General features: G+C 43.6%; 1 protein-coding gene across 27 annotated transcripts in view; it reads right to left on the minus strand.

The window, feature by feature from the left end:
* The window catches only part of TCF7L2 (transcription factor 7 like 2), a 175,453-nt gene that overhangs the window by 111,964 nt on the left and 38,839 nt on the right, over window positions 1–24,650 (minus strand). For 24 of the 27 annotated variants that reach the window (XM_027692050.1, XM_027692052.1, XM_027692056.1 and 21 more), the window contains exon 4: window positions 1,022–1,123. The exons of the other annotated variants lie outside the window; for them this stretch is intronic. In XM_027692050.1, the coding sequence (XP_027547851.1) occupies window positions 1,022–1,123 (102 nt within the window). The remainder of the gene's footprint in view (window positions 1–1,021; window positions 1,124–24,650) is intronic. 27 annotated transcript variants of the gene reach the window in all.

Consider the following 24,650-nt stretch of genomic DNA (forward strand, 5'->3'; position numbering starts at 1 on the left):
TTTAGACTGTAGAGCAAAAGATAAAGAACAACTAATGTTTCTTTTCCTGGGATTCACCTTATCATCCAGTGGTTACAAAAAAGTAGAAAAAAAATCATGTAAAACTTGATGATGAATTATTTCAGAAGAAATATTCTAACCCACTACACGCCATCTTCTCCAGAGATAAATTTCCCAGATGAACAGTCAGAGCTGAGATGGCACTGACACTGGATATGGGTGAGAATGGGTCATTGCATATCACCTCTCTTGCATATCACCATAAAAACAAACAATTTCCATCTGTGGATGCTAATTTAGAAAGTAAAATAAAACCACTCTCATGTAAATTTGTACCAAACATTACATACTCCACATTGTTTTTACAATAGAAGCACAAGAAAAATTAACCAAGAATTGAAAATTTTGTTAAAACTTAATAAAGCTATTTTAAAAAATTGTGCTCAGTATAAAGGAAGTTTTATATTTTGCAAGTAGTAGTAAACATTTGATAACACTTTTTATACTAAATGAGAAGTCATCACAACACAAAGGGACACATGCTTTGTTGAACGTGGCTCTGTTGAGCCTTCACCCAGGTAAAATGCTGATCGACTCTCACAAACCTTCATTCAAGATTTTGCAATACGAAAAGACTTCTTTCAGTTAAGGTCATAGAACAGGCTTGGTTTTGATTTTTCTAATGCTTTCCAGACTGTCTCTTCACTCCCTTCAGTTCGATACTGTCAAATGTGTAAACCAGCCTGATTGGACTTCACTGCCACCAAGTAATTCTGTGAATTTAGAGCATTTATGACTCCCTGCTCTCCTGCAAGGCACATGGATGATAATTTCACAAACAGCCCAGCAATAACAAATGTCTTCCCTCCTTTTACCATGGACTCATTAGGGATTTTGTTTGTTTAGAGGTATTTCTCCTTTGGTCTGTGTGAAAGAAAACTGATGACAACCAATGTCATTAATGTCAAATGCCTTTTTTTTTTTTCAAACAAAGGAAGAACATCTTTCTGTGTTTACTTACAACAATGTGTGCTGGAGATGGAGACCTAGCATCCTTGAGGGCTTGTCTACTCTGAAGGCTCCCTGCCTGAACATCAAGCAGTGGCCATTTCATCTGCAGATACTGGATGGAGGAAACAGAAATGGGGAAAGAAAAATGAGTTCAGAAAATAAAGGCAAAAAAAATAACAAATCTTAGGTAACATGGATAAAAAAGTATAAATTAAAACTTATGCAAGGAACTGAAACAAAAATTAAGACAACTTTACATGTTTGTGAAGACAAAATCTGTGCAGAACTAACAATTCATACCACTGTTATACAGTTCAGGAATAAGAAAAAAAAAACAAATTGCAAAAACATTATTACATTGATTTTACTAATTGTAGCAAATCTATAAGAATAAAACCCACACAGAAAGAAAAGAGCATAACCATGAAGAGGATGGGACAAAGGAGGTGGATATCAGTCTCAGAAGAGGGAAAACACATATCATGGGTTAAGAATATGATCTCATTACTGAATGGGTCATCTGTCAGCCTTCTTTCAACAAAGGCACCATGTCAACTGCTCGAGCTTCCCTGTGTTGTACGAGCCTCAAAGGTAGAGGTCTACCTCAAAATGACTCAGCACCTCTGGGTCTTGGCACCTATTTTCTCTACTTCTCACTGTTTCTGGAAGTCACCGTGGATTATTTTCTTCTTGTACATCTTCTGTCAGACAACCCTTAAGGGGCTTGCACAGGGTAACTTAATGACAAGGCCAAACTTAATAGCTCTCCCGTTGCTGATTCCAAAGTAAGAGTACAGCCTGGTGTGCTCAGGCCCAGCCATGATGGTCAAGAGCTCAGGGACAGCCACAACTTCTTTATGTCACAGCCATCGGCACACAGGCCAAACACACGCAGGCAGCAAGACTGCAGCATAAGGAGGTGTCTATTTGAAAGCAAGAAAAGCTTAGCCACTCTTCAAGAAGGAGCAGAATGTTCCCACAGATTTAACCAGCATCAAGTACTGCCTAAAACTTCTGCTCTCAAGCACGTCCTCTTGCTGTATCTCACCAGAGGAGCCATTGCACCTCAGTTGCACCTCAGCACAGCAGAGCTCAAGGCTTCCACTAACCAGGTGAAGTTTCAAGCTGGTACCCAGATCACTGCACCAGAAGTGCTTGACTCCAAACAAGAGAACAAGAGCAGGTCCACAGAGAAACCAGTCAGCCCAAACAGACTTCTGCACTGTACATCTAAACGTAATTTCAGCCCAAGCTTTTCTCTCTGCATGGTGCTGCGCAGTCCCAATTAGGCACACAGGTTAATACATGACCTCTAAAAGCCCTGTATCATGCTGGAAGAAATGTGTACAGCCACATACCTTCAGCCCCCTCCCAGAACTAAGAAAAGCAGATGTACGCATAGATCATGCCACTGCAGAAGCTCCTGTTGTCACTAGACTCCGGTTGACCTGACAGAACTATTCCTAGAAAATATCTAGTTATGTTTACCCATTTTTTTTTTTGTAAGTAAGAGTAATCTTGAAGAACCACCACACACAAACAACTCCCTGCCACCCCAGGCGAAAAAACGGAAGCTGTATCTAAATCTCCATGAAGGAAGGAAGGAGATCTGGTTCCATGCTTTCAGCACATCACTATCACATTTGCTCACGTATGCAAAACATTCGCTCACATGCAAGGTCTGTTTGCTGCAAGACTCTGGGCACTGAGGTGCCCAAAAAGCAGGAGTCAGCAGGAGGATGTATTACCAATTCCCATCGCTTGGAAGGCCTGAGTTTTCTGAGCTACTGGAATGCAAACAAACAAACCCATACTCTGGATTTGTGCCCCATACGAGTTCCTCAAGTTCCAAGAAGTCTTGTTTTTATTCATCTTCACATTTGGGATTTGTGCAATGTGGACCAGAATGTTTCAGCACTTCTTAAAAACAAGAAATAAAACCCAAACAAACCAGAAGTAGTCTACCCATAAGCGACATTTCTAACTCTTACGACTCGACTGTAAGCCTCCAGATACTTGATCACTTGCATCAAATCCCTGTTCCTCAATATATTTGACCACAACATAAATTTTAAAGTTGAGATGATGTTATAGCAACTTTCTAACCCTTTGTGGTTTTAAAAAAGCGCATAAAAATCCAACCCGAGTGCGCAGAAAATGGACCCAAAACCTAAGCCAACTGAGAGTTTTTTAACTTGAGGGGAAATATGATGTTTCAGATTTGCGGATGGCACTCTTAAATAAGTTAACTGCTGCATTTTCAGAAGTCCATCAGTTTTCTTGGACAGCAACTGAAACACCACCACATAGAGGGACACACAAATTTGCAGAAACGGTCCTGATAGGTCACAGCTTCTACTGGCTTCCACAGGTTTTCCAGCCAATCAGTGAAGTACTTTTCCCTTCTTCCAAGGAAAACGTCCTCACAGGATGCATGCTGCATGGTACACGACTGCTTCAAAGTCCATAACCATTCTGGAGAGTGAAAAGCTACTGCTGCCACAGCTGAAGCCCTTACAAGAACCTGACAGCTCAAACAGTGGCATTTCAGGAAACAGCCAAGCCATTACCCACCAAAATAAACGAACCACCTTAATTTGTTCATGACCATTCCACGGTCACAAGCAACCCTGGAATATCAACCATGACAATCCACGAGGAGCTCAGATCAGCAGCTACCCTAAAACACAAGCCAAGAAACACGTGGGCTTCTCTTGAGACTGCCCCAAGGGCAGACAGAGGCCTTGACAAGCAGCAGGGGCAAGCTCACATCAGACCCCATCCAGTCAGTAATTATTGCAGGGATTACAAAGCTTTCAGGACTGTCAGTTCTGCTGGCTTTTACTAGCAATAAATTCCATTAGAAGAAACAGAGCAAGAAGGTATGGTTGTTCCCACTCCACCTTCATCCCACAAGAGCCTACAGTTTCAGCACGTAGTTTCAGCTCCCACACCAGGCTGACCTAAGGTTTCAGAAGATCTTACTGTTACACTTTTTCTCCTTTTAAAACCCGTCGTCTGGATTCTCAGTAAAGTCATTCTCTTACCCGTCCCTGCCAAAGAGGATCCAAGAAGTCTTACAGTGCAAAGGCTAAAGCACAAACAGTTTCTCCTCTTGGACATGCACATGAAGTCCAGCAGAAAATGGTCCAAACCCAGAGGGCTCAGTTTTGCACACAAGCACAACTTGGACAGCTTCCATTTTCACCAGTGGATAACACACCAGTGGGAGACAAAATAAAAGCAAATACCCAAGGGAAAGTAGTAACACACAAGGGGTTGACAAAGCAACTTCCAAGAGCTCTACTAAGTGGCCCCAATCCAGAGCAGCATCCCAGTCCCGCCAAGGGCAAATAGTTCTGTCTGTCAGATAAGCAGAGGGGGTCAGAGCCCACAGCCAATGCCTGTGTCAAGTTAGGGAACCCACAGCTTCAATGGTGGGACGTTTGCAAAAGAAAAAAAGTTAAATTTGCTGGCTTCAAAATGCCAGCCCAGTTGATAAAGTATGAAACATTAGCATTGTTTAAGGTGACGAGCCTGACTCAAGGCCTCCTCATCCAAGAATTGTCATGCCTGTAACACAATATTGATGTGGTGGCTTATAATTCTTACTTTACATAAAAGCTTCATTGTGTGCCAAATTCAATCTCCACAGGCTACCTGAGCCACAGATTTTTACAAGTCTACATTTCAGCGCTGCAAGTCTACAATACACATAATTTTCAATTATGTTAGGGCAGAACAGGATCACTGCCTATATAACATTACTGGTTGGAGGAAATGAGACTCAGCCCTACTGCCGAGAGAGCTAACTGGATCCAGATGGTGGGCTGAGCGCAGCAGCCGTCCGAGGGAGCGACGTCGCAGCAGCCGCCCCCTCCACAACTCTCTCTTTCACAGTGCAGGGAGATGCCAAGCCATCGCTGGGGCTGGGAGCTGCAACAGGAGGATGCTTGGACAGGGGGGGAGTTGGGGAGCGTGAGGGAAGAGGGGGAAGAGACGTGATTGCTTTCACAGGTTTACTACTGCAGTCTTACGTTACAATATTCTTATTAAAAAGGAGAAAAATTAAAGTCCTGTTACAGCGGAGAGGTAAATCCTTTCCTTCCTCAAGCAACTAAATAGCAGGAAATCCTTTTCTCTTGGCCCTAAATGCAGATTTGAGCCAGACGGTTCCTCTGATTTGCAAGGAGTCCACAAAAATCCAAAGCTGACTTTCCCAGCCTTCTGACACTGCTTTTACATTCCTGCACCAGGGGAGAAGGGTAGGAAGGAGGGAAGTTCCCACCATCCTGCTCTTGCAAATGCTGGACACCCACTTACTCCTGTCCTGCTTCTTGTGTCTCAGTGTGGAAATTAGGTCTTGCCTGTACAAACATTGAACTTTTCAACAAATTAACTCTAACAAATCTGTGCAAATTATTTCAGAGCCAAACTGTTGAAATGGGCTCTGCTGGCCTGCTTTTAACATTTTTTTAAAATAATGTCATCCTGGTGCAAGTATTTTATTCCCTATTTAACAATATGATCTGATGGGGATCATTAGCATGTGTGTGTTTTAAAAAAAAAAAAAAGTTTTATGGCAAGTCTCAGAGAGCTTAAGCAAAATAATTGTTAAGCTCCAGGCCTCCACAAAAGAATTAAAACAAGTATGGGGCGAGCATACTTGAGAGAAACCAAAGCTTTTAAAAAGGCTGTTAAATTGTCAGCACAAGGGAAAAGGCAAATGATTTGAATGGCCCAGATTTTTCTCTGTAAAAGGGAGCTAAAAATCCAAAAACCTCCCTACCCTCCATTCCTACATGCATCACATCCACACCTCCCATCCACAATCAGGGGTCCTGCAAAGCACAGATTCACCGGGAGCAGCTCTGCATGCCCACTCCCCCCAAATAGCACCCAAAGCATTCGCCTTCCTGAGCACTGGCTAGGCAAACAAACATCTTTCCCAAGATTTCGCAGCAGAGTTGGTTAAAAGCAGCTAAACTTCATATCCCTGCTACAGGAGTTTGGTGGAAACTCACTCAGGGCCAGCAGCTGCTCCGCACGCCGAGGCTGGGCTTGCAGCCGCGAGGCCATGATGGAAAGGATGGCACTGAGCTCACAGGTGTTTCCTGCACCAGTGTCCAACTTGACCTTTCCCCTTGTCACACTATTGTTTTCACTGCTAGAATGCCCTAAAAGTGATGTCCTACAGTATATAAATACATAAATGCAACAAGAAAAAAAAACAAACGTATTTTTAAACAGAGGGAAAGCTACACAACACTTTCCAGCTCAGGTTTCCTGCAGCTGGCGCTTATTAGCTCCCAGGAACTGAAACACCTAGGAGCAGGACTCCTGGAATCAGCTGCATGCCACGGGTCTCCAATATCTCCCCTAGTCATGGGACCACACCTCCACCTTCAGAGTCTGTGCTTTCTCCCTGGATCTCAAATACAAACATTCCCAACCCTAGTTTTGCTGTTAGTCTCTCCCTTGGCCAGCACTGCAGAAGCACATGGAAATACACACCTGGACTTCAACTTGAAGCTCAGGAATTTCTCTGGTATTTAGTTAGCAGCAATTCTGGGAGGGAGCATCTAGACAAATTTTAACCAGAGATAATCCAGTAGCAACGCAGGAGACCACAATGCCGAGGGGAGGGCTGATACTTACAGGGAAGCCAATAGGAAGAAAGACAGAGCTTAACAAGACCATAATTGCTCTCTGTGGACAAGAAAAATAGTTGCAAGAGGATACCCACATTCGTACCTACAAAGAAAGGCCTGTAACCTACTAGTGTTCCCACTTAAGCCACTAAAGATTTAAATGTAGACCCTCAGCTTCTGCTCTGTTGTTTAATTTAACTCAATCCCTTATTTTTGGTCTTCAGTTATCACCTTGTTTGTAGAGGTGTACCATGTAAGAGCAAAAATCCGAGGGATTTATTTTAAATATCTGAAGGAGTTGCCAACGGAACTTTAAAAGGGCCTCCTATTTCTTTCAGATCTGTAATGTCTGGAATTTTTTGTATGAGAAGTAATAGACACCACCCACGATGTTCAGCCCTTCTACAGAATATGTAATGCACAACGATGAGGCACAGGGGAGCTGCTCAAAACGAAAGCAATGAGGCTGATTTCAAGGAGACTGATCCTTTCCTCACAAAAGACTTCCCCACAGCACTCAAGAAATCAAAGTACAGCACTGTAAAACACAGAAGTATTTAGCACATATATATTTATCACCACTTTATTTTTTTACTAACATCATCCTTTAAAACAACTGCAATACTGCAAAAATAAATTATTAAATAAAATACATAAATAGGAGAAAAGCGGAACAAAACCCAGGAACTGATGAACCTGCACAGACACATGCACATAGGGCATTAAGTTCTCTTCCCAGTTTAAAATGTCCTTTAATCACCAGCACTGGTATCAGCTAAGTTATCTTTTGATATGCTCCTGAACAAGACACTTGTAGTGCCTTGAATTTCCCCATTATTGATAATTCGAGTGAACTCGTCTCCTTCCTTTCCAGTGATACACAAGAGTTCCTGACAAAAGGAATGTGTTGCCCATTTCAATAGTTTGCCTGTGCCTTTGTCACACTGGTAGGGCAGAAAAAAGGAGATGCCAAGTCTTCCACAGGCTGAAAGTTACCAAAATGTGTTAGCAATTAAACAGTTCAAGATTATCTCCAAGGAGGGATGCCTGAAAGCAGAAACACAGGGAATCTGGAACTGCCTCACTGAAGGCACAGAGCAACCTAAGGCAATGGGCAAAAAGTATGCCCATTTTGGGGTGGAATAAGGCACAAATCAACAGTTTGAGCCTCACTGGCACCTCATCACCTGCAGTTCCCTCCTGGGTGAGCAGTCAGACCGATTGGAGATGGGGGAACGTCCCAGAAGCACCAGATCCCTTGCTTTCTCCTGACCTAATCCGCAGGCTCTGTGCCCTCACAGCGTGCACAGCCCTTCTCCCACATCCCAGATGATATGCAGTATAACAGCTATATCCCATTACTATTGCCACACATCACCCCTACATACACAGGTTTTCCGTACACAGTGATAAGGGTGCAGAGGAGGTTGCTCTGGGAGAGAGTTAAAAAGAATAGCCAGAAGCTTCCTTAAAAATTATTGCCTATGAAAGTTCAAGCAAATTCAGATAATTATTTGCTCATTCTGACATGGATGAAAAGCATTCTTGCCACCAGTTGTACTGAAATAGTAAAGTAAAACAGGTTTTTTGCTTCTAATGAAGGCAAGGTTGGTAGACTACAGTTAAGTTCTAGGATACTGACACCAAGCACGAAGAAGCAAAGTAACAGCTAATCAGGTACCGTAGGAATTTAAAATAATTTTTTTAGCTTTACAAGAGGAAGAGTGTTCATGTGACATAAAAGTACAGCATTACTTTCTGCAGTTCTCATGGTATCTCTGCAAAATAACTGCATGCAGTATTTCTCAATCTTGGGTGGAGCTTGGGAAAGCACCATTACTTTTTTCACATTTAATCTGAAAGACCCCACAAGTCCTCCCTGCACAGATCAGCAGGCTGGCCGAGGACTATCTGGATGCCTACAAAGTGCTGTTCCAAAAAAACATGCACAAATAAAAGCATAATTTCAATTGAGGAACAAGTGAACAACCTACTTACTTAAAGCCAGAAAAAACCTAACTTCATCTTTAAGCTTTCTCCAGATTTTCTCTGCAACCTATTCTGCTGCACTCAAGCATAGAGTTTCCATTAGATAAAGGATGGGACAGTCATGAAATCTCAGGGAAGTCTTTCTGAAGATACATCTAGCTTAGACTCAATGAAGTTAAACCAGCCTCCAAAACTCACCAAACAATTTGATGTACAGACACATTTAATTTCTCAACCTGGCAACCTCCCAGAGAGTGAAAGAACAATTGGTAACCAGTGTTTGCATGAAGTCCAAGAATGCATTTTATGGTCTATAAAATATAATTCCTTTCCTCTCCATTAAATAAAGACAGCAAAGATATCTGACAGCATGTTAGAGACAGATCATGGCACTGAACTACCTCCATTGCAACAGAAGGGCTGCTCTAGGGGAACCTTGCCTCCTTTAAAACTTTGCAGCTCTGGTAAGAGCATAAGTCCATTTGTAAAGGAGGGGCTGCAACTTTAGGTTTTGAAACTACCTTTTAATTTTTTTTTAAAGGAAAAACAAAACCAAAACAAACAAACAAAACACCCACCAAAATAACAGTGCTCAGTGGTCATCCAGCCTGGTTCTGCTTTAATATTGCAGAACATGTCTGCCCTGTCCTCCTCCCCTCTCACCGCACCATGTGGATCTGTAGCACAGGACACACTGGTGTAAAGGAGTAAAAGAGGCCCTCCAAACCCTTTCCCATCTTTCCCTCACCTCCACCACTTGGAGTTTGAAACAAAAGTTACATGTTTCCTAATTATGGGAAGAATCATCTAGACTCCTTCAGTACTCTGGTAGTGATGCCCATCAGGAAAGTCATCTCTACACGACCAGGATGCTGAATGACTGCTGAACTGGTACCACTTTCCACTGTATATATGTGCACAAAGGAAGAAGCAACTCTATGCAACTCTGTCCTGGATCCATCATAGAATCACAGAATGATTTGTGTTGGAAGGGACCTCGAAGATCACCTTGTTCCAACCCCCCTACTGTGGGCAGGGACACTTTCCACTAGACCAGGTTGCTCCAAGCCCCATCCAACTTGGCCTTGAACACTTCCAGGGATAGGCATCCACAGCTTCTCTGGGCAACCTGTGCGAGTGCCTCACCACACTCACAAGGGGGGCAAAGGGGAGTTTCTTCACTTTGATCCAAATCCTCATCTCAGGTCTTGTGAAGTACCTGTGAATGAGTGGTACAGGTGGGTGGGATCCCTGGATAAAGGTGCTACAGGAGAATTTAGCAGTTTGTTGTTACTGTAATGTGGCCTAACAGGGTTTTACTGAAAGAGTTGTATTTTCTCCCACTCTTGGGTAAGTGAAACTCATGACTCTAATCACTACCACAAAAATTCCTGTCGATGTAGCAATTCTGGGTGAACTGCCGGGAGCCACTCTATAGTAAACCCAACAAATTTCATACCAAATTTCCTGTCGCCTCCCTTGTGGTTTCCATGTGTGATTGGGCCTTCAGTGCAACAAGGGGTAACTGCAGAATAGATGGCTCCAAGGGTTTCAGGCCCTCATGAAAACCAAGAACTTGCAAAATTCTCTTTCCCTAGGGGTGGTAAGTTTTGTCTATTTAAAAAAAAAAAAGTTAACTCAAAAATGTAACCTTAAGGCAACCTCAGGAAAAAGTCCTAAAGATAAGACTGGAACCAGCAATATTCTGACCTCCTAGGAGTAACTGGGAAGGTTGCTGTTGAGGTTATTCTGTTTTTCAGAAAGCCTGCCTTGGGAAAAAACAAAAAACCAAACTAAATGAACAAACAAACAAACAAAAGAACAAACAAAAATCAATCAAACAAAAACAAACAAAAAAAAAAAACCAAAACACAAACCCAACTTTCCACTGCATCATATCCTGGTCCACATTCCTTGCCGTAATCTTTTAGCTCAGATGTGTGGAGATGCCTTTGAAAGATGTAAAAGAGGTCGAGAGTCCCCTCAGCTAATTGTGCTGGTTGAGAAACAAAACTTGTGGGCTGGGGTAGGATTTGTGTCAGGCTGACCTTCTGTGAGACCAGCTACTCCTCTGAATAAAGCCCTCAGCCAGAATCGTCCTGCCACTCAAGTATCATCTTGCTGTAACAAATTACTCCTAGCCCAGGATTATGGCTCTTTCCAAATCCCTCCTAGAGAGTCGGGAAAGAAACATTCCCTTCCAGGATTCAGCACCAGTTGTTTCCCCTGTCAATAATACTCCTTTTTGCTTCTCTGACGGTGCTAGCCCGTGGAGACTGCAAGACTGCTTGCACCCATTTTCCTTCCAAACACAAGCTGGATGTCTCAGTTGTCCATCAGAAGAGGAAAAGATGAAGGCTTACCTTCAGATATCTATGGAAAAGACACCCCATCTGGCCACAGGAAAGCTGACTCCTGGCTAAGAAGGAAGAATTATATTTAGGTGGAGGACTAAGTGAATCATTTGGGATGAAAGCAAAACTAAACAAATGAAGTATTCACTAAATCTGTGCTGTCACCTCTTGTTCCTGGGCAGCCACACCATGTATTTATTTTCTGGTTTCCTCTAGCACCACCAAAACAATGCAATATGCATTTATGGTATTTAAATGAAGCATTTTAAAAATATCCTTAGTTGACTCATCAGCCACACAAACTCTTCCTCAAGAACAAATAAAATGTTGTTTTTTCTTAAAGGAGATGCAGATAGAAAAGATGCTAAAACAAACTGACATCATTATGCACTATTTTCCCCCGATTTAAAGGGTACCCCAATAAGTCCAAATCCTGTAAAATCCAAATAAAGTGTGGCAAGCCTCCAAGGAAGGCACATTGAGTTTTCAAGTAACAACAGGCTGTGCATCAAATGCAAGCAACTTTTGTTGAACAGGCATACTTTGCAGACTTAAGATGCACAAAATATACTACTAAAAGTTCTGAAGAAATGTGGGGGTTTTGTTCGTTCAGAGAGATAAATTCTCCTCAGTCAAAAATCTATATTGCCATATCCACTCCCTGAGCTAAAGAGACTTGAAACAAAAGTCAAACAGCACGACGCACTAACACAACCTAATCCTTTCAGTTTTAACAAATTGTAAAAAAAAAAAAGGAAAACCACTTTTTTTGAACAGCAACTCAAAATCATACACTGCTCCATGTATCTATAGGAAGAAAAAAAATATTTTCTGCTGCACAGGAAAAATACAACATGCATGAGCCTGCATTTTTCTTCTCCAAGTGTGGGTGGAAGAGAAGCAGGAAAAAAAAATTGGAATTTTAAAAAAATCTTTGTAGAAACACTGGCTGGGAGGGGGCCTCTGTCCCAGGGAGAAGGGCACCAGCAGCTCTGCAATACCTCATGTCCTGGAGGGACTCTGCCCCATGTGCCAAATTCTTGTGGTTATGGACGAGGTTTGTTTTGGAGAGGTGAGGGTTGCTTTGCTGCTCCATCCGGCTGCGAACACCCAACTCATGGCCGCGGGGAGCGGAGCCCGCAGACACCACACGCCCGCGCTCCCAGATCTGCATTTGTCACACTTTCATGCCACAGCCCCAAAGTTAAAACAAAGGAGTCATCAGAGCAGCCCTGAGCGTATAAATCTGCAAAGAGCTGAAAATGTTGCTCTTGTTGCTAAATATAGTGCAGGCATTTTGAACTGGCTGGCCCACAAGGCAACTTTTATATTTATTTATTTAAAGGACCAAGGTTTGGAAACACAGAGTGGTTTTGAAGCCTGTTCATGTATGTATGTTCGCTCTCAATATTAACATGCAAAAGAAAATTAAAATAACTTGGCAAACAGAAAACAAGAAAAACAACTTCCACATAAAGGAATCAGAAAGCTGAGCAGAAAGACATATTTGACTTTGTAATGGGAGCAAAATCTCCTCCAAGGATGGTAAATCAGGTTCATACAGAGTTAAACACAGAATAGCTTCAACGCCACACCCTGATACAATTAGCAAATGCCCTTCTCCCTGTGGGAGCTCTCCCCAGAATGGGGCACATTCCTGATAAGCCATGGGGAGGGAGGATGCAGAGAGCAGGGCTGCCCAGAAGAGGGGACGAGAGGAGCAGCCCCCCTAGCTAGGAAAAGCCTGCAAAAGCCCACAGTTACTAGCAATAGAGGGATGCAGGATGCATAGTCACCCTCCTGGAGTCAGCACAGGGATGCTAAATCCTGGGAAGCTGGGCACCAGCTCGCACTGTGCCTTTGGAGGAGTGTGAGAGCTGGGGCTGCAGCAAGCCAGTGCAGGAGGAGAGGGCAGAATTCCCCAGGAAGGGCTCTGGGATGGCAGCCCAGCCCCAGACCACTCAGGAGTCACTGTAATGGAGCAGTCACCTATGGGATGCCCTATGGGATGCTCTCTGAAAGCCAAGGGCCAACCCAGGAGCTCGGGCAGCACCAAGGGGACAGGGTGGTCCCCACAGAAGCTCAGGACAAGGACCAGGGCACACATCAGTCCCTCCTGGCCCCACAGGGAGAACCACAGCCAAACTGACAACATTGGAGCCTTCATACACCTCTGCCAAGTGCCCTGGACCCACAAGTGCCAAATAAATATTTTAGGTTTCAGCCTTACCTGCAACCGATAAAAAAACCCAGTAGCTATTTGAGGTTTGTTACAGCTGTACAGCTGTCTTAAAAAAAAAAGTATTAAAAAAAAGGCTTTTTCTTAGCAGGGCGGGGGGTGGGAAGGGGGCGCATCGACAGCTCCAGTAGCCAGAGGCACTTTGCAAGGAGGAAAGTAGAACTCACGATGTGGGCAGGCCTCAGGTTTCTGAGCCTCAGGGCACATCCAAGAGACACAGTGTATTTACTGAACAGCCAGGAAAGCAAAGGCTCCAGTCTTACAACATTTTATAATCTTATTGTGGACACTTATATTTTATAAGAACTTGAGGTTGAAGAGAGTGGGGCGGGGAGGGACACAAGAAGCCATGTTAGCTGTCTGGTGGGGTTGTGAGAGGTGGGTTTGTTTTTTAAAGATAAAGTAGGATGACTCCATAAGAGGGTAATTATAAATGAAGCGAGTAAGGATCAATGAGCTCCCTTTCATAGCAATCGCTTATTTATTTATTTTAAAAATCACGACACAGCATTTCTGTGCTATTTCCAAGTCAAATTTGTCCTAGGTGGAATCAAGAGGAAGAAAAACCAGGTTCCTAAACAGATTTTTGAGAGCATTAATAGGCTGGAGAGCATCTGCGCAGGACAGTAAGTTGAAGTCAGCGTTTCTGCATGCTGCACAGCCAACCCGATAACCTCAGGAGGGAACTTTCATCTCGACAGACCTGCACACAAGAGGTCATTACAGTGCACCCTGCTCCCACTAAGGAGCTTACCTCTCACTCGTAACATCAGGCTTATTAAGAGACGCGCGATGATACAACAGCCGCTAATCTAATGAAAATTATTATTCCTTTCCTCCTGCCCCTCCCTCCCCCACAAGTAACACAGGGATTTGCAACATACTGGTCTGTAGGATGTTACCTGAAGGGCAGAGGGAATTCAAACTGCCCTGCCCTCCCCACTCCCTGGGTGATCCCTCATGTGGAGGATTTCCAGTGGGGGCTATCAGGGATAGCCCAAGTATTGTAGAAAAATTCCTCTGATTGGGTATGGGTTTAGTCAGAGCAGTAAGTTGCACTTTAAAAAAAAAAAACAATGGAGAAAGAATTATTTCTTCAATGAGCAGGAGAACAGCTAAAGAAAAATAACTACATGCAATCATCCACCACCTCTTCCGTTGGTCCAGGAAAAGAGTGGCAGCTCCTGCAAGACCTGCTTCAGGCTGTCATTCTGTGTAGCTGGATGTTTTGCCATTGCTTCTGAATGATAATTGGCTCAAAAATTAACACGCCTCAGTGTCCCTGTAGAAAGAGCCCTGTGGTCTCATCCAGTGGGGTCATTACCCGCCAGAGCATTCCACATTTCCTCGAGAGGGCACGAATGGCCTGAACTCCCACACACTTCAGAGCATTTAATTCACTCAACAGGGCAAAGTATTCAGGTCAGGATTTTTCCAAGAAGCCATAAGGACCTGGGTGCCTGACTAGCTTTGCTCCTTTGTGAATCCCATCCCTTGCACTGATGAGTGATTTAAGACCCACGCTGAAGCTCTGTCCCAAGGGTCAAAAATTTGCAAATAATATAGTGACTTATACTTTTTTTTATTTTATAAGCAAATTTAGAGAAGCTTGAGTCATATCAAAGAGTGCTTTTACTCTCAAAGTAATTTTAAACCTCCTCTCTCAGTTTATTAAGGCCATTAACTTTTCTCCTTGTCTGAGTCCCCTATTCTGTTCCAGGATGAAGAATAATACTTCTCTGTCTGGGGACTGATGGTACCCATGGTGCATCTCTCTCATACAAATGCGTTTGAAAAAAACCAGAGCCCTTTGGTTTTACTTTACTATGGAGTTAACACTCACATCAATCATTCCACGTACATACCAAAATACACGACAGACAAACCCATATCCTATCAGTCCTGCATAATGATGCTTTAAACTTGTAAATACATCAGGCCAATTCATCCACAAGTGTCAAGAACCTCAGCAAAGTTGTTGGAGTTTTCAGTTGTTTGTCCCTTAGAAACTCTGATTCCAACGTGATTACCACCAAGGCCAAATTAGTAACTACTTGTGACTATCCTGTGCTGTACCTCATATCCCAAGTCATGCAGAAAAGGGCTTGGCTGTGCACCATCATGCAAAATCATACAAAATTCCCCACCTTATTGCAGTGCATACAGAAGGGGTGAAAAAAAATCAAAGCAACTCCCCCAGACACACAGAGAATAGAGGCCACCAAAACAGCAGAAAATGGCAATGGAAAAATAGAGCATCCATCCACCCACACATTAGGAGTATTACAAACAGAAGTGGGAAGGGAATAAAAATATATCTGGGGAAGTCCATACCATCCACAGTATGCTTGGGCATGGAGTGGTTAGAGATTTAATTTTTTTATTGTTATAAAAAGAAGGGGGAAGGTAATTGTTTGCCAACAGACTTCAGCTTAATCATTTTGAAAATGGAGAAAACCCAGAAATGACCAAGTGAGGCAGCTGCAGAACAGGGCTGCAAGAGCGTGGATGCGGCCACTGCCAGCACTGGTACCACCAAGTAACACCCCCAGTCAGCCATCCCACTGCCATCCCCATGCAGGAGGAATTAAAGAAAAGACCTAACAAAATAAAACGCCAAGCCTGCCCTTCAGTAGGGCCTGGATTAATTGTGAATGCAAATGAAGCCCTTCTGCAGCACCAGGGTCCATTTCCAGGGAAATGTGTGCACCCGCCTCTGTTTACTCCGGCTCCAGCAATGCAGCACAACCTTCAGTCAAGCTATTAACTTGAACGTTGAACTTCACAGCACTGGCTGTCTTTCTCAGCCATTCTTTTGATGTTACCTCCAAAGCAAAAGATCAAAGACTTTGAGTGTGGTGAGGGGAAGTCCCAGGCTCTTAGCCTACCAGCCTGTGATATATGTTAAAATCCTGGCCAAAAGAGAGAGAGAAGGGAAAAAGAAAGGAAAAGCTAGCAAAGAAAGCGTTCTAGCAGAGCAGTGACACAAGGAAGCAGCGCAGCAAAATCCGCATGCCACGTCTACCCAGGTTCATGACCCCAGAAATGGGGCTTGTTTCTCTGCCCCACGCTTTCTGGTAGTGGTGGGTTGCTCCCTAAAACCTGCAGCCCCCAACATCCCTCTGCCACAAAGCCACACCTTGCACACTGCCCAGGAGACAGCAGACACATGCCAGCAGCACATTCCCAGTGAGAAAAGCATCCCTGGTTGGTACACTGTGCCAACCCACGAGCTCTGTGGGCTGGGGAGGGACAACACAGGATCAGGGCTCTGCAAGGCACTGAATTTCCATGTCCGCCACAGGCTCCCAGGCCATCCTGAATGAGTCACACAAAAATAAACCCTTCGCCTCAGCCTTCCTGCTTGTAAAACGCGGATAGTATTGCCCTGCCAGGATAACAGCCTATTCTTCCTTGTGGGGCCCCGAGAGGCGGTGGTGCTAAAGGCCGTGCTGCTATCTGCAGGGGTCCAAGTCCACACACCCCCTCACGTGTCACCACACCCCGGGCAGGAGGGGAAGCCCACAGCCACAGGGACAGGCAGCTCCCCCATCCTAAAGAAGGGGCTGCACGGCAGCAAGGTGGCTTCTGCCGCAGCTCACCACTGTAACCCTGGAGCAAATCTGGATGCCTTTGGGAAGGCTGGTCCTGCAGGAAAACATCTGGAAACTAACCACTTTTCCCATCTCTCAGCCTGATTTTGTCTGTTTGTTTGTTAGGGGTTTGGGGTTTTTCTTTTGGGTTTTTTTTGTTGGGTTTTTTTTTGTTTGGTTGGGGTTTTGCGTTTGGGGTTTTTTGGTTGGTTTTTTTGTTTTGGAGGGGGTGTTATTATTTTTATTTTAGCCATGTGTTTAGAATGGGACAGGAAGGGGGATATCTTTTTTTCATGTATATATCATTTTTTTATTTTAAGATTCTGTTCAATCATTTTCCCCTTCCTGAGCCTTTTTTTTTGGGTTTATTTATATTCCAATAATACACAACAGCATTCCAGATTTAGATGGTGACACTTGGTTGACACGGTCAAAAGTGGATCCAGTGCAGCCTGTCTGCCAAACCAAGCCCCTCATCCATCAGCCGAAGTCCTTTTACCGCAGGGTCATGAAGGAATCACGGACTGTTTTTCATTCCTTTCTACCAATGTCCCTCCTAACTCTAGAAACCAAAACCTTCTTATGCTTGTCAGCTCCTCCTCTTCCCCACCCCCATGAATTCAGCTCTTGGCATTCACCAGCATAAAAAGCCATGGGATTCAAAACAGAAATTCTTCAAAACAGAATTCATGGCATTAAGCAGTAAGTAGGATATTCTGATTTTATTGTACTTTACTTACTCCTACTTAGCTCTAATCCTCACTCCCTAGACAGGGGCTCGCTCTCGCTGTCAGCGAAGTCGATAGGAATTTGGCTATTGACTTCAATAGAAGTGGGATCAGATCCTCACATCTGTTGCACAGGGCAAGCAATACACAGAGTAAAAAGAAAAATAGGTGGGGAGAGAAAAATAAAGTGGGGAAAAAAAAGAGAGAAAACACTGAATTGTGAAATGATAAATGAGCTGGAATCAGGACTGCAAGTAACAGCTTCAGGGAAGCTCCAAATTTGCAAACGCTGGGTAACATCATCAATTTCTAGACCAATTCCTCCTTTCTTAAAAAGGCAATTCAAACATCTACAGGGGAGAAAAAAGTCTAAACTACAACAACAAAAAAATAACTCCCCAGTTGCAGTTTCTAATGCAGAAGGACCAGCTGGTCTCTCCAGTATAGCTTTTTCATGACAAGGAGTCCCTCAGCTCCCTTCCCAGCCCTCTGCTCCCCAGGGGTTCAGAGCACAAGGAGAACAGACTGGGCAGGCACATGCAAGGAGACGGCAGGATCCCAGCCCACAGAAGATGGAGCCGACGGAGCAGTGCGAGAAGTCAAGTACTAGTTGCTGCTCCACAGCATGAGAAGGATCCAAAATAAACAAGACCTAGATCTGGAATGTGATCCTGCCTTGCGTCACAGCCCCGCGATAATGCATCAGGAGTCAGGATTTCTTGGCATCAACCACAGTATCTGCAATAAACAAGCCAGTTCTCCAGAGCTACAAGGGATGCAAAGGGAGCTGGGGAAGGAAGGAAAGAGAGAGGGGAAAAAAATAAAGATAAATGAAAAAGAATTATCTGTGTATGAGCCAAAAAACTGTATAAAATGAGTCTGCAAAGAAGGAACTGCCCAAAACTGGGATGGGAGGAAAGAAAAGGAGACACAGAAACAAATTTTATAACCTCCTACCTGAGGAGATGCCATTCAAGAATTCGGCATCTTGGTCGAATAATTTCTCTTTGTGATTAATTAAAGGCAGCAATGGTAGCTTATAATAGGACAGCCCCAAGATTCAAATTGTGCACCTAAATCTCCTTAATGTCACCAAGAATTTCAAAGTCCTCTCTAAAAAGAAAATAAGAAAAATAAGTAAATATATAACAATGTAGTTGGCTCTACAAAATTCCTCAAGTCTGTTTGCTCGCTGCACTCCATGGCAATCAGAACAGCTACTCTCCATCTCTATTTATACTCCATTTCAAGTTGAGGTTCTTACTACGTGCAGTGCGTTCACCATGCCAGAAAAAATCACTTTGCTTGGAAAAAGCCAGAAAGAGAATGATGAAACTGGAAGGAAAAGAGGGAAGGGACAATATTTTGCTAAAAAAAGTAAGGATGACATTTGTGTTCAGACATAGTGCCTGTAAGTCTCCTATCCACCCAAGTACTTAAGCACCTGTTTAACTTTTAAGCTGGAGCAGCCCTGCAGGTTGCAGTGTATTTCAAGGTGCTCCAAGGCATGGTTAGATCAGTGCCAAGTGGCGCTGGCCGAGTCACTAACATTTATTGACTGCACATATGGCAGAAGAGATTTAAAGCTGCACAGCAAGTGGCTTTCAAAACCATCAGACCTGCAAAGAAAAATCAATACAATTTGCTTCTAACCATCCAGTCTTCAAGTTACCTTTTTTATTCCTGACCCACCTTCTTGCTCTCCCATCCCACCTGATCCAAGATGCCCCCGATGCTCATGTATGGGCAGCGAGGGAAAACCCAGAGCAGAGGGATTGATGGGAATCAGAGGAGAGTGTCACATACCGCTCACTCTAGCACGCTGTAAAAAGTCACCTCCTGCAACACAGAAATTCTCACAGAATTAAATCCCTTATAATCCCATTTAGCAGAAACAAGGTAGAGCAGTATGCTGGTGCTTAAGACATTTTAGTCTTAAAGAAAGTACATTTTGTTAAAAAAATAAAATAAAATAAAAGCCTTCTCTTGAGAAGAACCTGAATGGAAGATATTTTAAACAGGAGTTAAACTTCTCTGTGAAGGCACTTTTTGTTTGCTGTGTTTTTTTTAAGGAAGTTACAAGGAAGAGAATAAACCATCGAATATTTTCCCTTTTTCCAAACACGATTATTTTTATAGTGGCCCATATACGTGCTACCTATCTCATATGCACAAATATACTGAGCTAATATTAAAACAACAACTGACTGCAGTGAGACTTAGAAGTGTTTTCTACAAGAATATACAAATCCAAGCAAAATAAAAACGTATGCTGCTTCCTAAATTAAGAGCTGCTAATTGTGTTTACAACTTCTTTCCCACTGGGAAATGCTATCTGTGGTCCAGCAGAACACCTTCCCTCTCCCCCACAGCAAATGACCTACCAACTAAGTACCAGCTTTATGCTCAGGTTGGTCAACTAGGTTTTTGCTTAACCCACAGGCATTTTTCATATTTCAAAGTTTCTATTAACTCCCTACTGATGTACCCTAAAAGAAGTTTTTAAGGGCTTGGAAGCACATAAATAAAATAGACTTTGCTGGACCAGCACAGACGAATTGAAAGTCTTTCACCTGCAGTGGTGGTGATAAAAATTTTAGATGCAGCTGCACACACAGCCCCTCCATAGACTTAAGATAGCCGTGATTTCCAGCCATTCAGCAATCTCCCGGTCACTGAGCTGCCTTGGTTACAACGAGACAAGCATCAGGACAGGACCTGTGGTTTGGGTTGGGTGTTTTGGGACTTGGTTTTCTTTTTTTTTCCTTTTTTTTTTTTTTTTTGGCTGTAGCAAAGCCCTCTTTAGCTGCAAGGCTGAAAGAAGCTGCTAGCCTGTACAGTGATGATAAGAAACCTGGAAGAGGAGAGGGAGATGGTAAGAAGAAAATCTGGGAGGAGGGAGGGTGACTTGATGTGAAACCCTGAAGCAGAAAAATAAAGGTTTGCTTCAAAGCTAATGCTGTGTACTAACCCTTCTGCCCCTGTTTGCTCTGTAAGTCGCGCGCCCGACTACAGACAGGCTGTGCCTGCAAGGTGGGAACTCTCTGAAGAGTGACCAGAGATTCTGCTGCTTTACTGACCAAGTTCAAGCCACTAAAAAATGGATGAGTGCAAAACTGACCCATCCTCTGTGGTGTCACATCAAACTCAGTCAGAACCAGTTGTATGTCCCTTTCTAGCTCCCTTCCATCAACTCTGCACAATAGAAGTTGATAAAACCAGACAAAAAAGTAAACACACCTGTATTATTATTATTATTACTTTTTCCTTCTTTAGTCCCAAAATGTTTTCCACATCTAAATGGAACTCTACTGCAAGAAAGTGCCTAACAGTAGATTCTGTTTAAAGACTTACTACAGACAATCAGGTCATGGATCTCATGAAATATCCAGCAATTAACTCTTTCCATAAAGTTCATTTGGCAAAAGAACCTTCAATCCTGCTGTCTTCTAATACAGCTTTCTGCTTCAGCCCCTGCATCACATGTTAAGCTGACAGCATTTTAGGTACTGTCTGGTCTCCAGAGCCATGATAAATTAAGCACTGCACAGTTGCATGAATGAAATGAATATATGGATCCATTTAAAGTACACTGACGTTAACATAAGGAGACTCCTGCAGACAATCCCAAATTTTCTAATCCCTTACACTTTCCACCCATGCGATAGGATTAAAATCCCCAGTTCCAAGGCCACTCATTTAGCAGAGTATCCTCACCACAGCCCCACCATTGCTCTTCACTCAGCTGAGGGTCCCAGTGGGTCAACTTTGTTCTGTTCTTGCTCAGTAATCCTAAACAAACCTTTACTTTGTTGGTACTACTCTGTTTTATTCAGCCTTTTCTCAGGATCGCTCTTTTGATGCATTTAAAGTAATTTTCTCTGCTTTCCAGAGCCCCATCACATCTGAACCTCCCTGGGCAAACACAAGCTCAGGTTCAGCAGCCCTGTGGTGGGTGAAACACTGGGCAATGCTCACCATCGTCATCACTACCAACAGCAATGATGAACAGGGGCAGAAAGGCTACCAGAGGCATTGTGTGTCTTCTTCATGCAGGAAACCCTTTTCCCTCATGAAAGAGATGGCAATTTATTCAGAAACATATAGATTTCATGAAGGGAAAAGGAAGGGATGGCAATCTCAAAAATCAAACAGATATTCTCCGTATCCCATACTAGAGACATGAGGCCATTTCCACTTCAGTTCTGCTCAGGTGGGATTTCTGATACGTTTCAAATGCAACATCTCAGTGAAAGCAGGACTTAGAAAGAGACAAGAAAGAACACACCATATCCTCAGCAGCTTAAGATCAACTCTGCTAACATGCACTAAATATTCTTAGCAATCCTGCCCTGTAGCCTCTCGTGCAGAGGCAAACCCTTCTCTGCCATTTCACAGGCAGATACTCAGAGCCCCAGAGAAACGCAGCACAGACCTTTTACTCCTGCTCCCCTACAATATACAGCAGGTCTGAACGTACACAGCAGAAACATCGTCTGTTTGTCATTACAACTTGTGCATATATTTACAGAAGACTAAATAACTTAAGGCTATTATCAGGGGATAAATCAACTGGCAGCAGACACTTTGGAAATCAACACAACACTTAGTTATTCTGGAGCAAAAAATAGAGAAAGGGTTTTTTTGCACTGTGACTGCCTCATTGTTTTAAGCACATTTTCCTGAAGTCACATGGTTGTCCACATCTGCTATTAACTGCTTTCATTTCAATTTTGTTTCGATTCTGTGATTTTTAATTCCTCCTTTCCACTGATGGTCAAAACTACTGGCAGAAGCAGTGCCACTGCTAAAACTATCCCCCCCAAAAACCTCACGTGATTAACTGTGATGACTGCATTTTCACAGGGATCTCACATTTTTAAACACCACTCAGGCAGACGGCGAATGCCAAGGTGATTTACAAATAGTGCTAATAGATGCAAATATACCTGGCCAGGAACCACCAGATACAGACCATACAGATAGACACAGCACATAAACATACAGACAGCAAAGATGTCAAAGCCATGTGTCTTGAAAACGCTTCCCTTATTGATCTGACGGCTGTTACTGGCTTTATGCAGCACCACACCTATAACCCCCAAAGAAGTATAAGTGACACCAAACCCAAGAAAGACTCACATTGCTTGTACTTAGATGAAAGACTAAAGAAAAACATTTTTTTGGACCCTAGCTCAGAGCAGTTGATATCAAATCTAATAATGTAATTTAACTGGATCCAACTTCTTCCTAGTGTGAAATCACACACATTTCAGTCAAAAAGGTTAATGATGTGGTGACTACTGTAAAGAAAGTCCCTCTCACATGCTTGATTCCAACCCTGTACGTAGAAAACAAACCCCACAAAATCTAACTAAATATAAACATACAGCTCTGTGGGCTATTCTGGCGAATTTGGTAAGAAAACACCTCTGTTTGTTATACCCCCAATCAAATCCTATCATGGGCAGGGAGGGGGGAGAAGTGGGGTACCTGATGATCAATCCTGCACTTGTAGTTCATCACACAGAATGCGTGAGCAGCCAGGATTTTGGAAATGCAGAGTACTTAACTGGTGAGCCAACACTTCCTCTTGAGCAAGGCATGTATTTAACTCAACCGCTAAATGTCACCTGGGCTGCTGGAAGCTGGGGAAGTTTTTGAGTTCTTCACTCGGATGGAGAAAGTGGCCAGACCCATCCAGGAAGACCAGCCAAGCTGCCAAAGCCCTTCCTCCTCATCCTCTCAATGTTTTCTTACTAAAAAGACAGCTGCAGGAACTTTTCATTGCCAGTCCTCCTCTTTTAATCTCATGATGAAAAGCCAAGCATGGAAGGAAGACTTGGAAGATTTTTTTAACTTTAAAAAACCCATATATAACTTTGATTTAATTTTTTAATACACTTCCTACACCATCTCCTTCTCCAGTCATTCTTTGATACTGTCTTGCACCCATCCAGCAACTTGCTCTCAGTGCTCTCTAAGCAAAGAACTATTTAAAGACCATTCTCGTGAGGAAAGCGCGTTCAACCCCATTTTGCATACAGGAAGGACAAGGGAGAGGGAGTTTGAGTGATTTGCTCCAAAAATGAAAATGGGAAGTTTGTGGCAGAGCTGGAAATAGATCCCACATCACAGTTCTCCATCACGTGCATGACCCCACACCACCTCCAACCTACCTCCTATGGGGGGTGATGCTCTGCACTGCTGCCAAGGCCACCCTGCTGACCTGTGGGGCTTCAGGCAGGAGCAAGAGTTGTGACAGCAGGCAGATCTGGGGACCCACCAGGGCAGGCAGCACACCAGCAGCAAGACTGACCCTCAGCAGCCGCAGGACCAGTGATGACAAACGAGCTGGGTCTCAGGTCTCCATCCTGCAGAGGAGGCGGCACTGCAGCCGTCCTGGGCACGGCAGGCTGTTCCCACTCTAGCATGACATCCCCACTACTTGCTATTCTGGGATATGGTCCTGTTTCTGAAGCTGGGAGAAAAATAGCCTCAAGTACAGTAGTCCCACTCAGCACTGCTCCCCCTCTTCTCCTTGCTCAGGTCACAAATGTAACAGGTCAGGTCACACAAAAAGCTAATATTAGCAGATAACAGGGCCATTTTTAAACTTCTAAATTAAACTAAATTTGCTAGGACAGGCAGGTCATTCACCAAGTTATCCCTTGGTTTACTCCTTATTTTAACTTCTGAAATGGCCCACAGCAGCATGGTCCCAGCATGAAGCCCAGCCATCACAAAAAAGTGGGATGCTGGCAGCGTGGAATCAGGAACATGATGCATCTTTTCATGCACCTTCTCACTCTCCATCCCAACCTACATCTTCTTCTCACCATCTAAAGCTGCTTCAGCCAGTGGGCTGGCCATGCCCACAACACCTGCAGCCTCCTGGGCACAACTCCCCATATCCCACATCTACCCCACAGTGTAGTATCTCACCCCTGGGGCCACAGAGACCCATGCTGGTGCAACAGGGCCGTTATCCGGGACGGGGGTGGGGGGGGGGGTGTCACTCCCTAAAAATATTTTTCTGGATAAATATTCCTGGATGACTGCAAAAACAAAAGGGAAGCAGCCAA

This window comes from Neopelma chrysocephalum, unplaced genomic scaffold, assembly GCF_003984885.1.
Source record: "Neopelma chrysocephalum unplaced genomic scaffold, ASM398488v2 Primary Assembly neopelma1_85, whole genome shotgun sequence".
In the NCBI taxonomy this organism is placed as follows: Eukaryota; Metazoa; Chordata; class Aves; order Passeriformes; family Pipridae; genus Neopelma; species Neopelma chrysocephalum.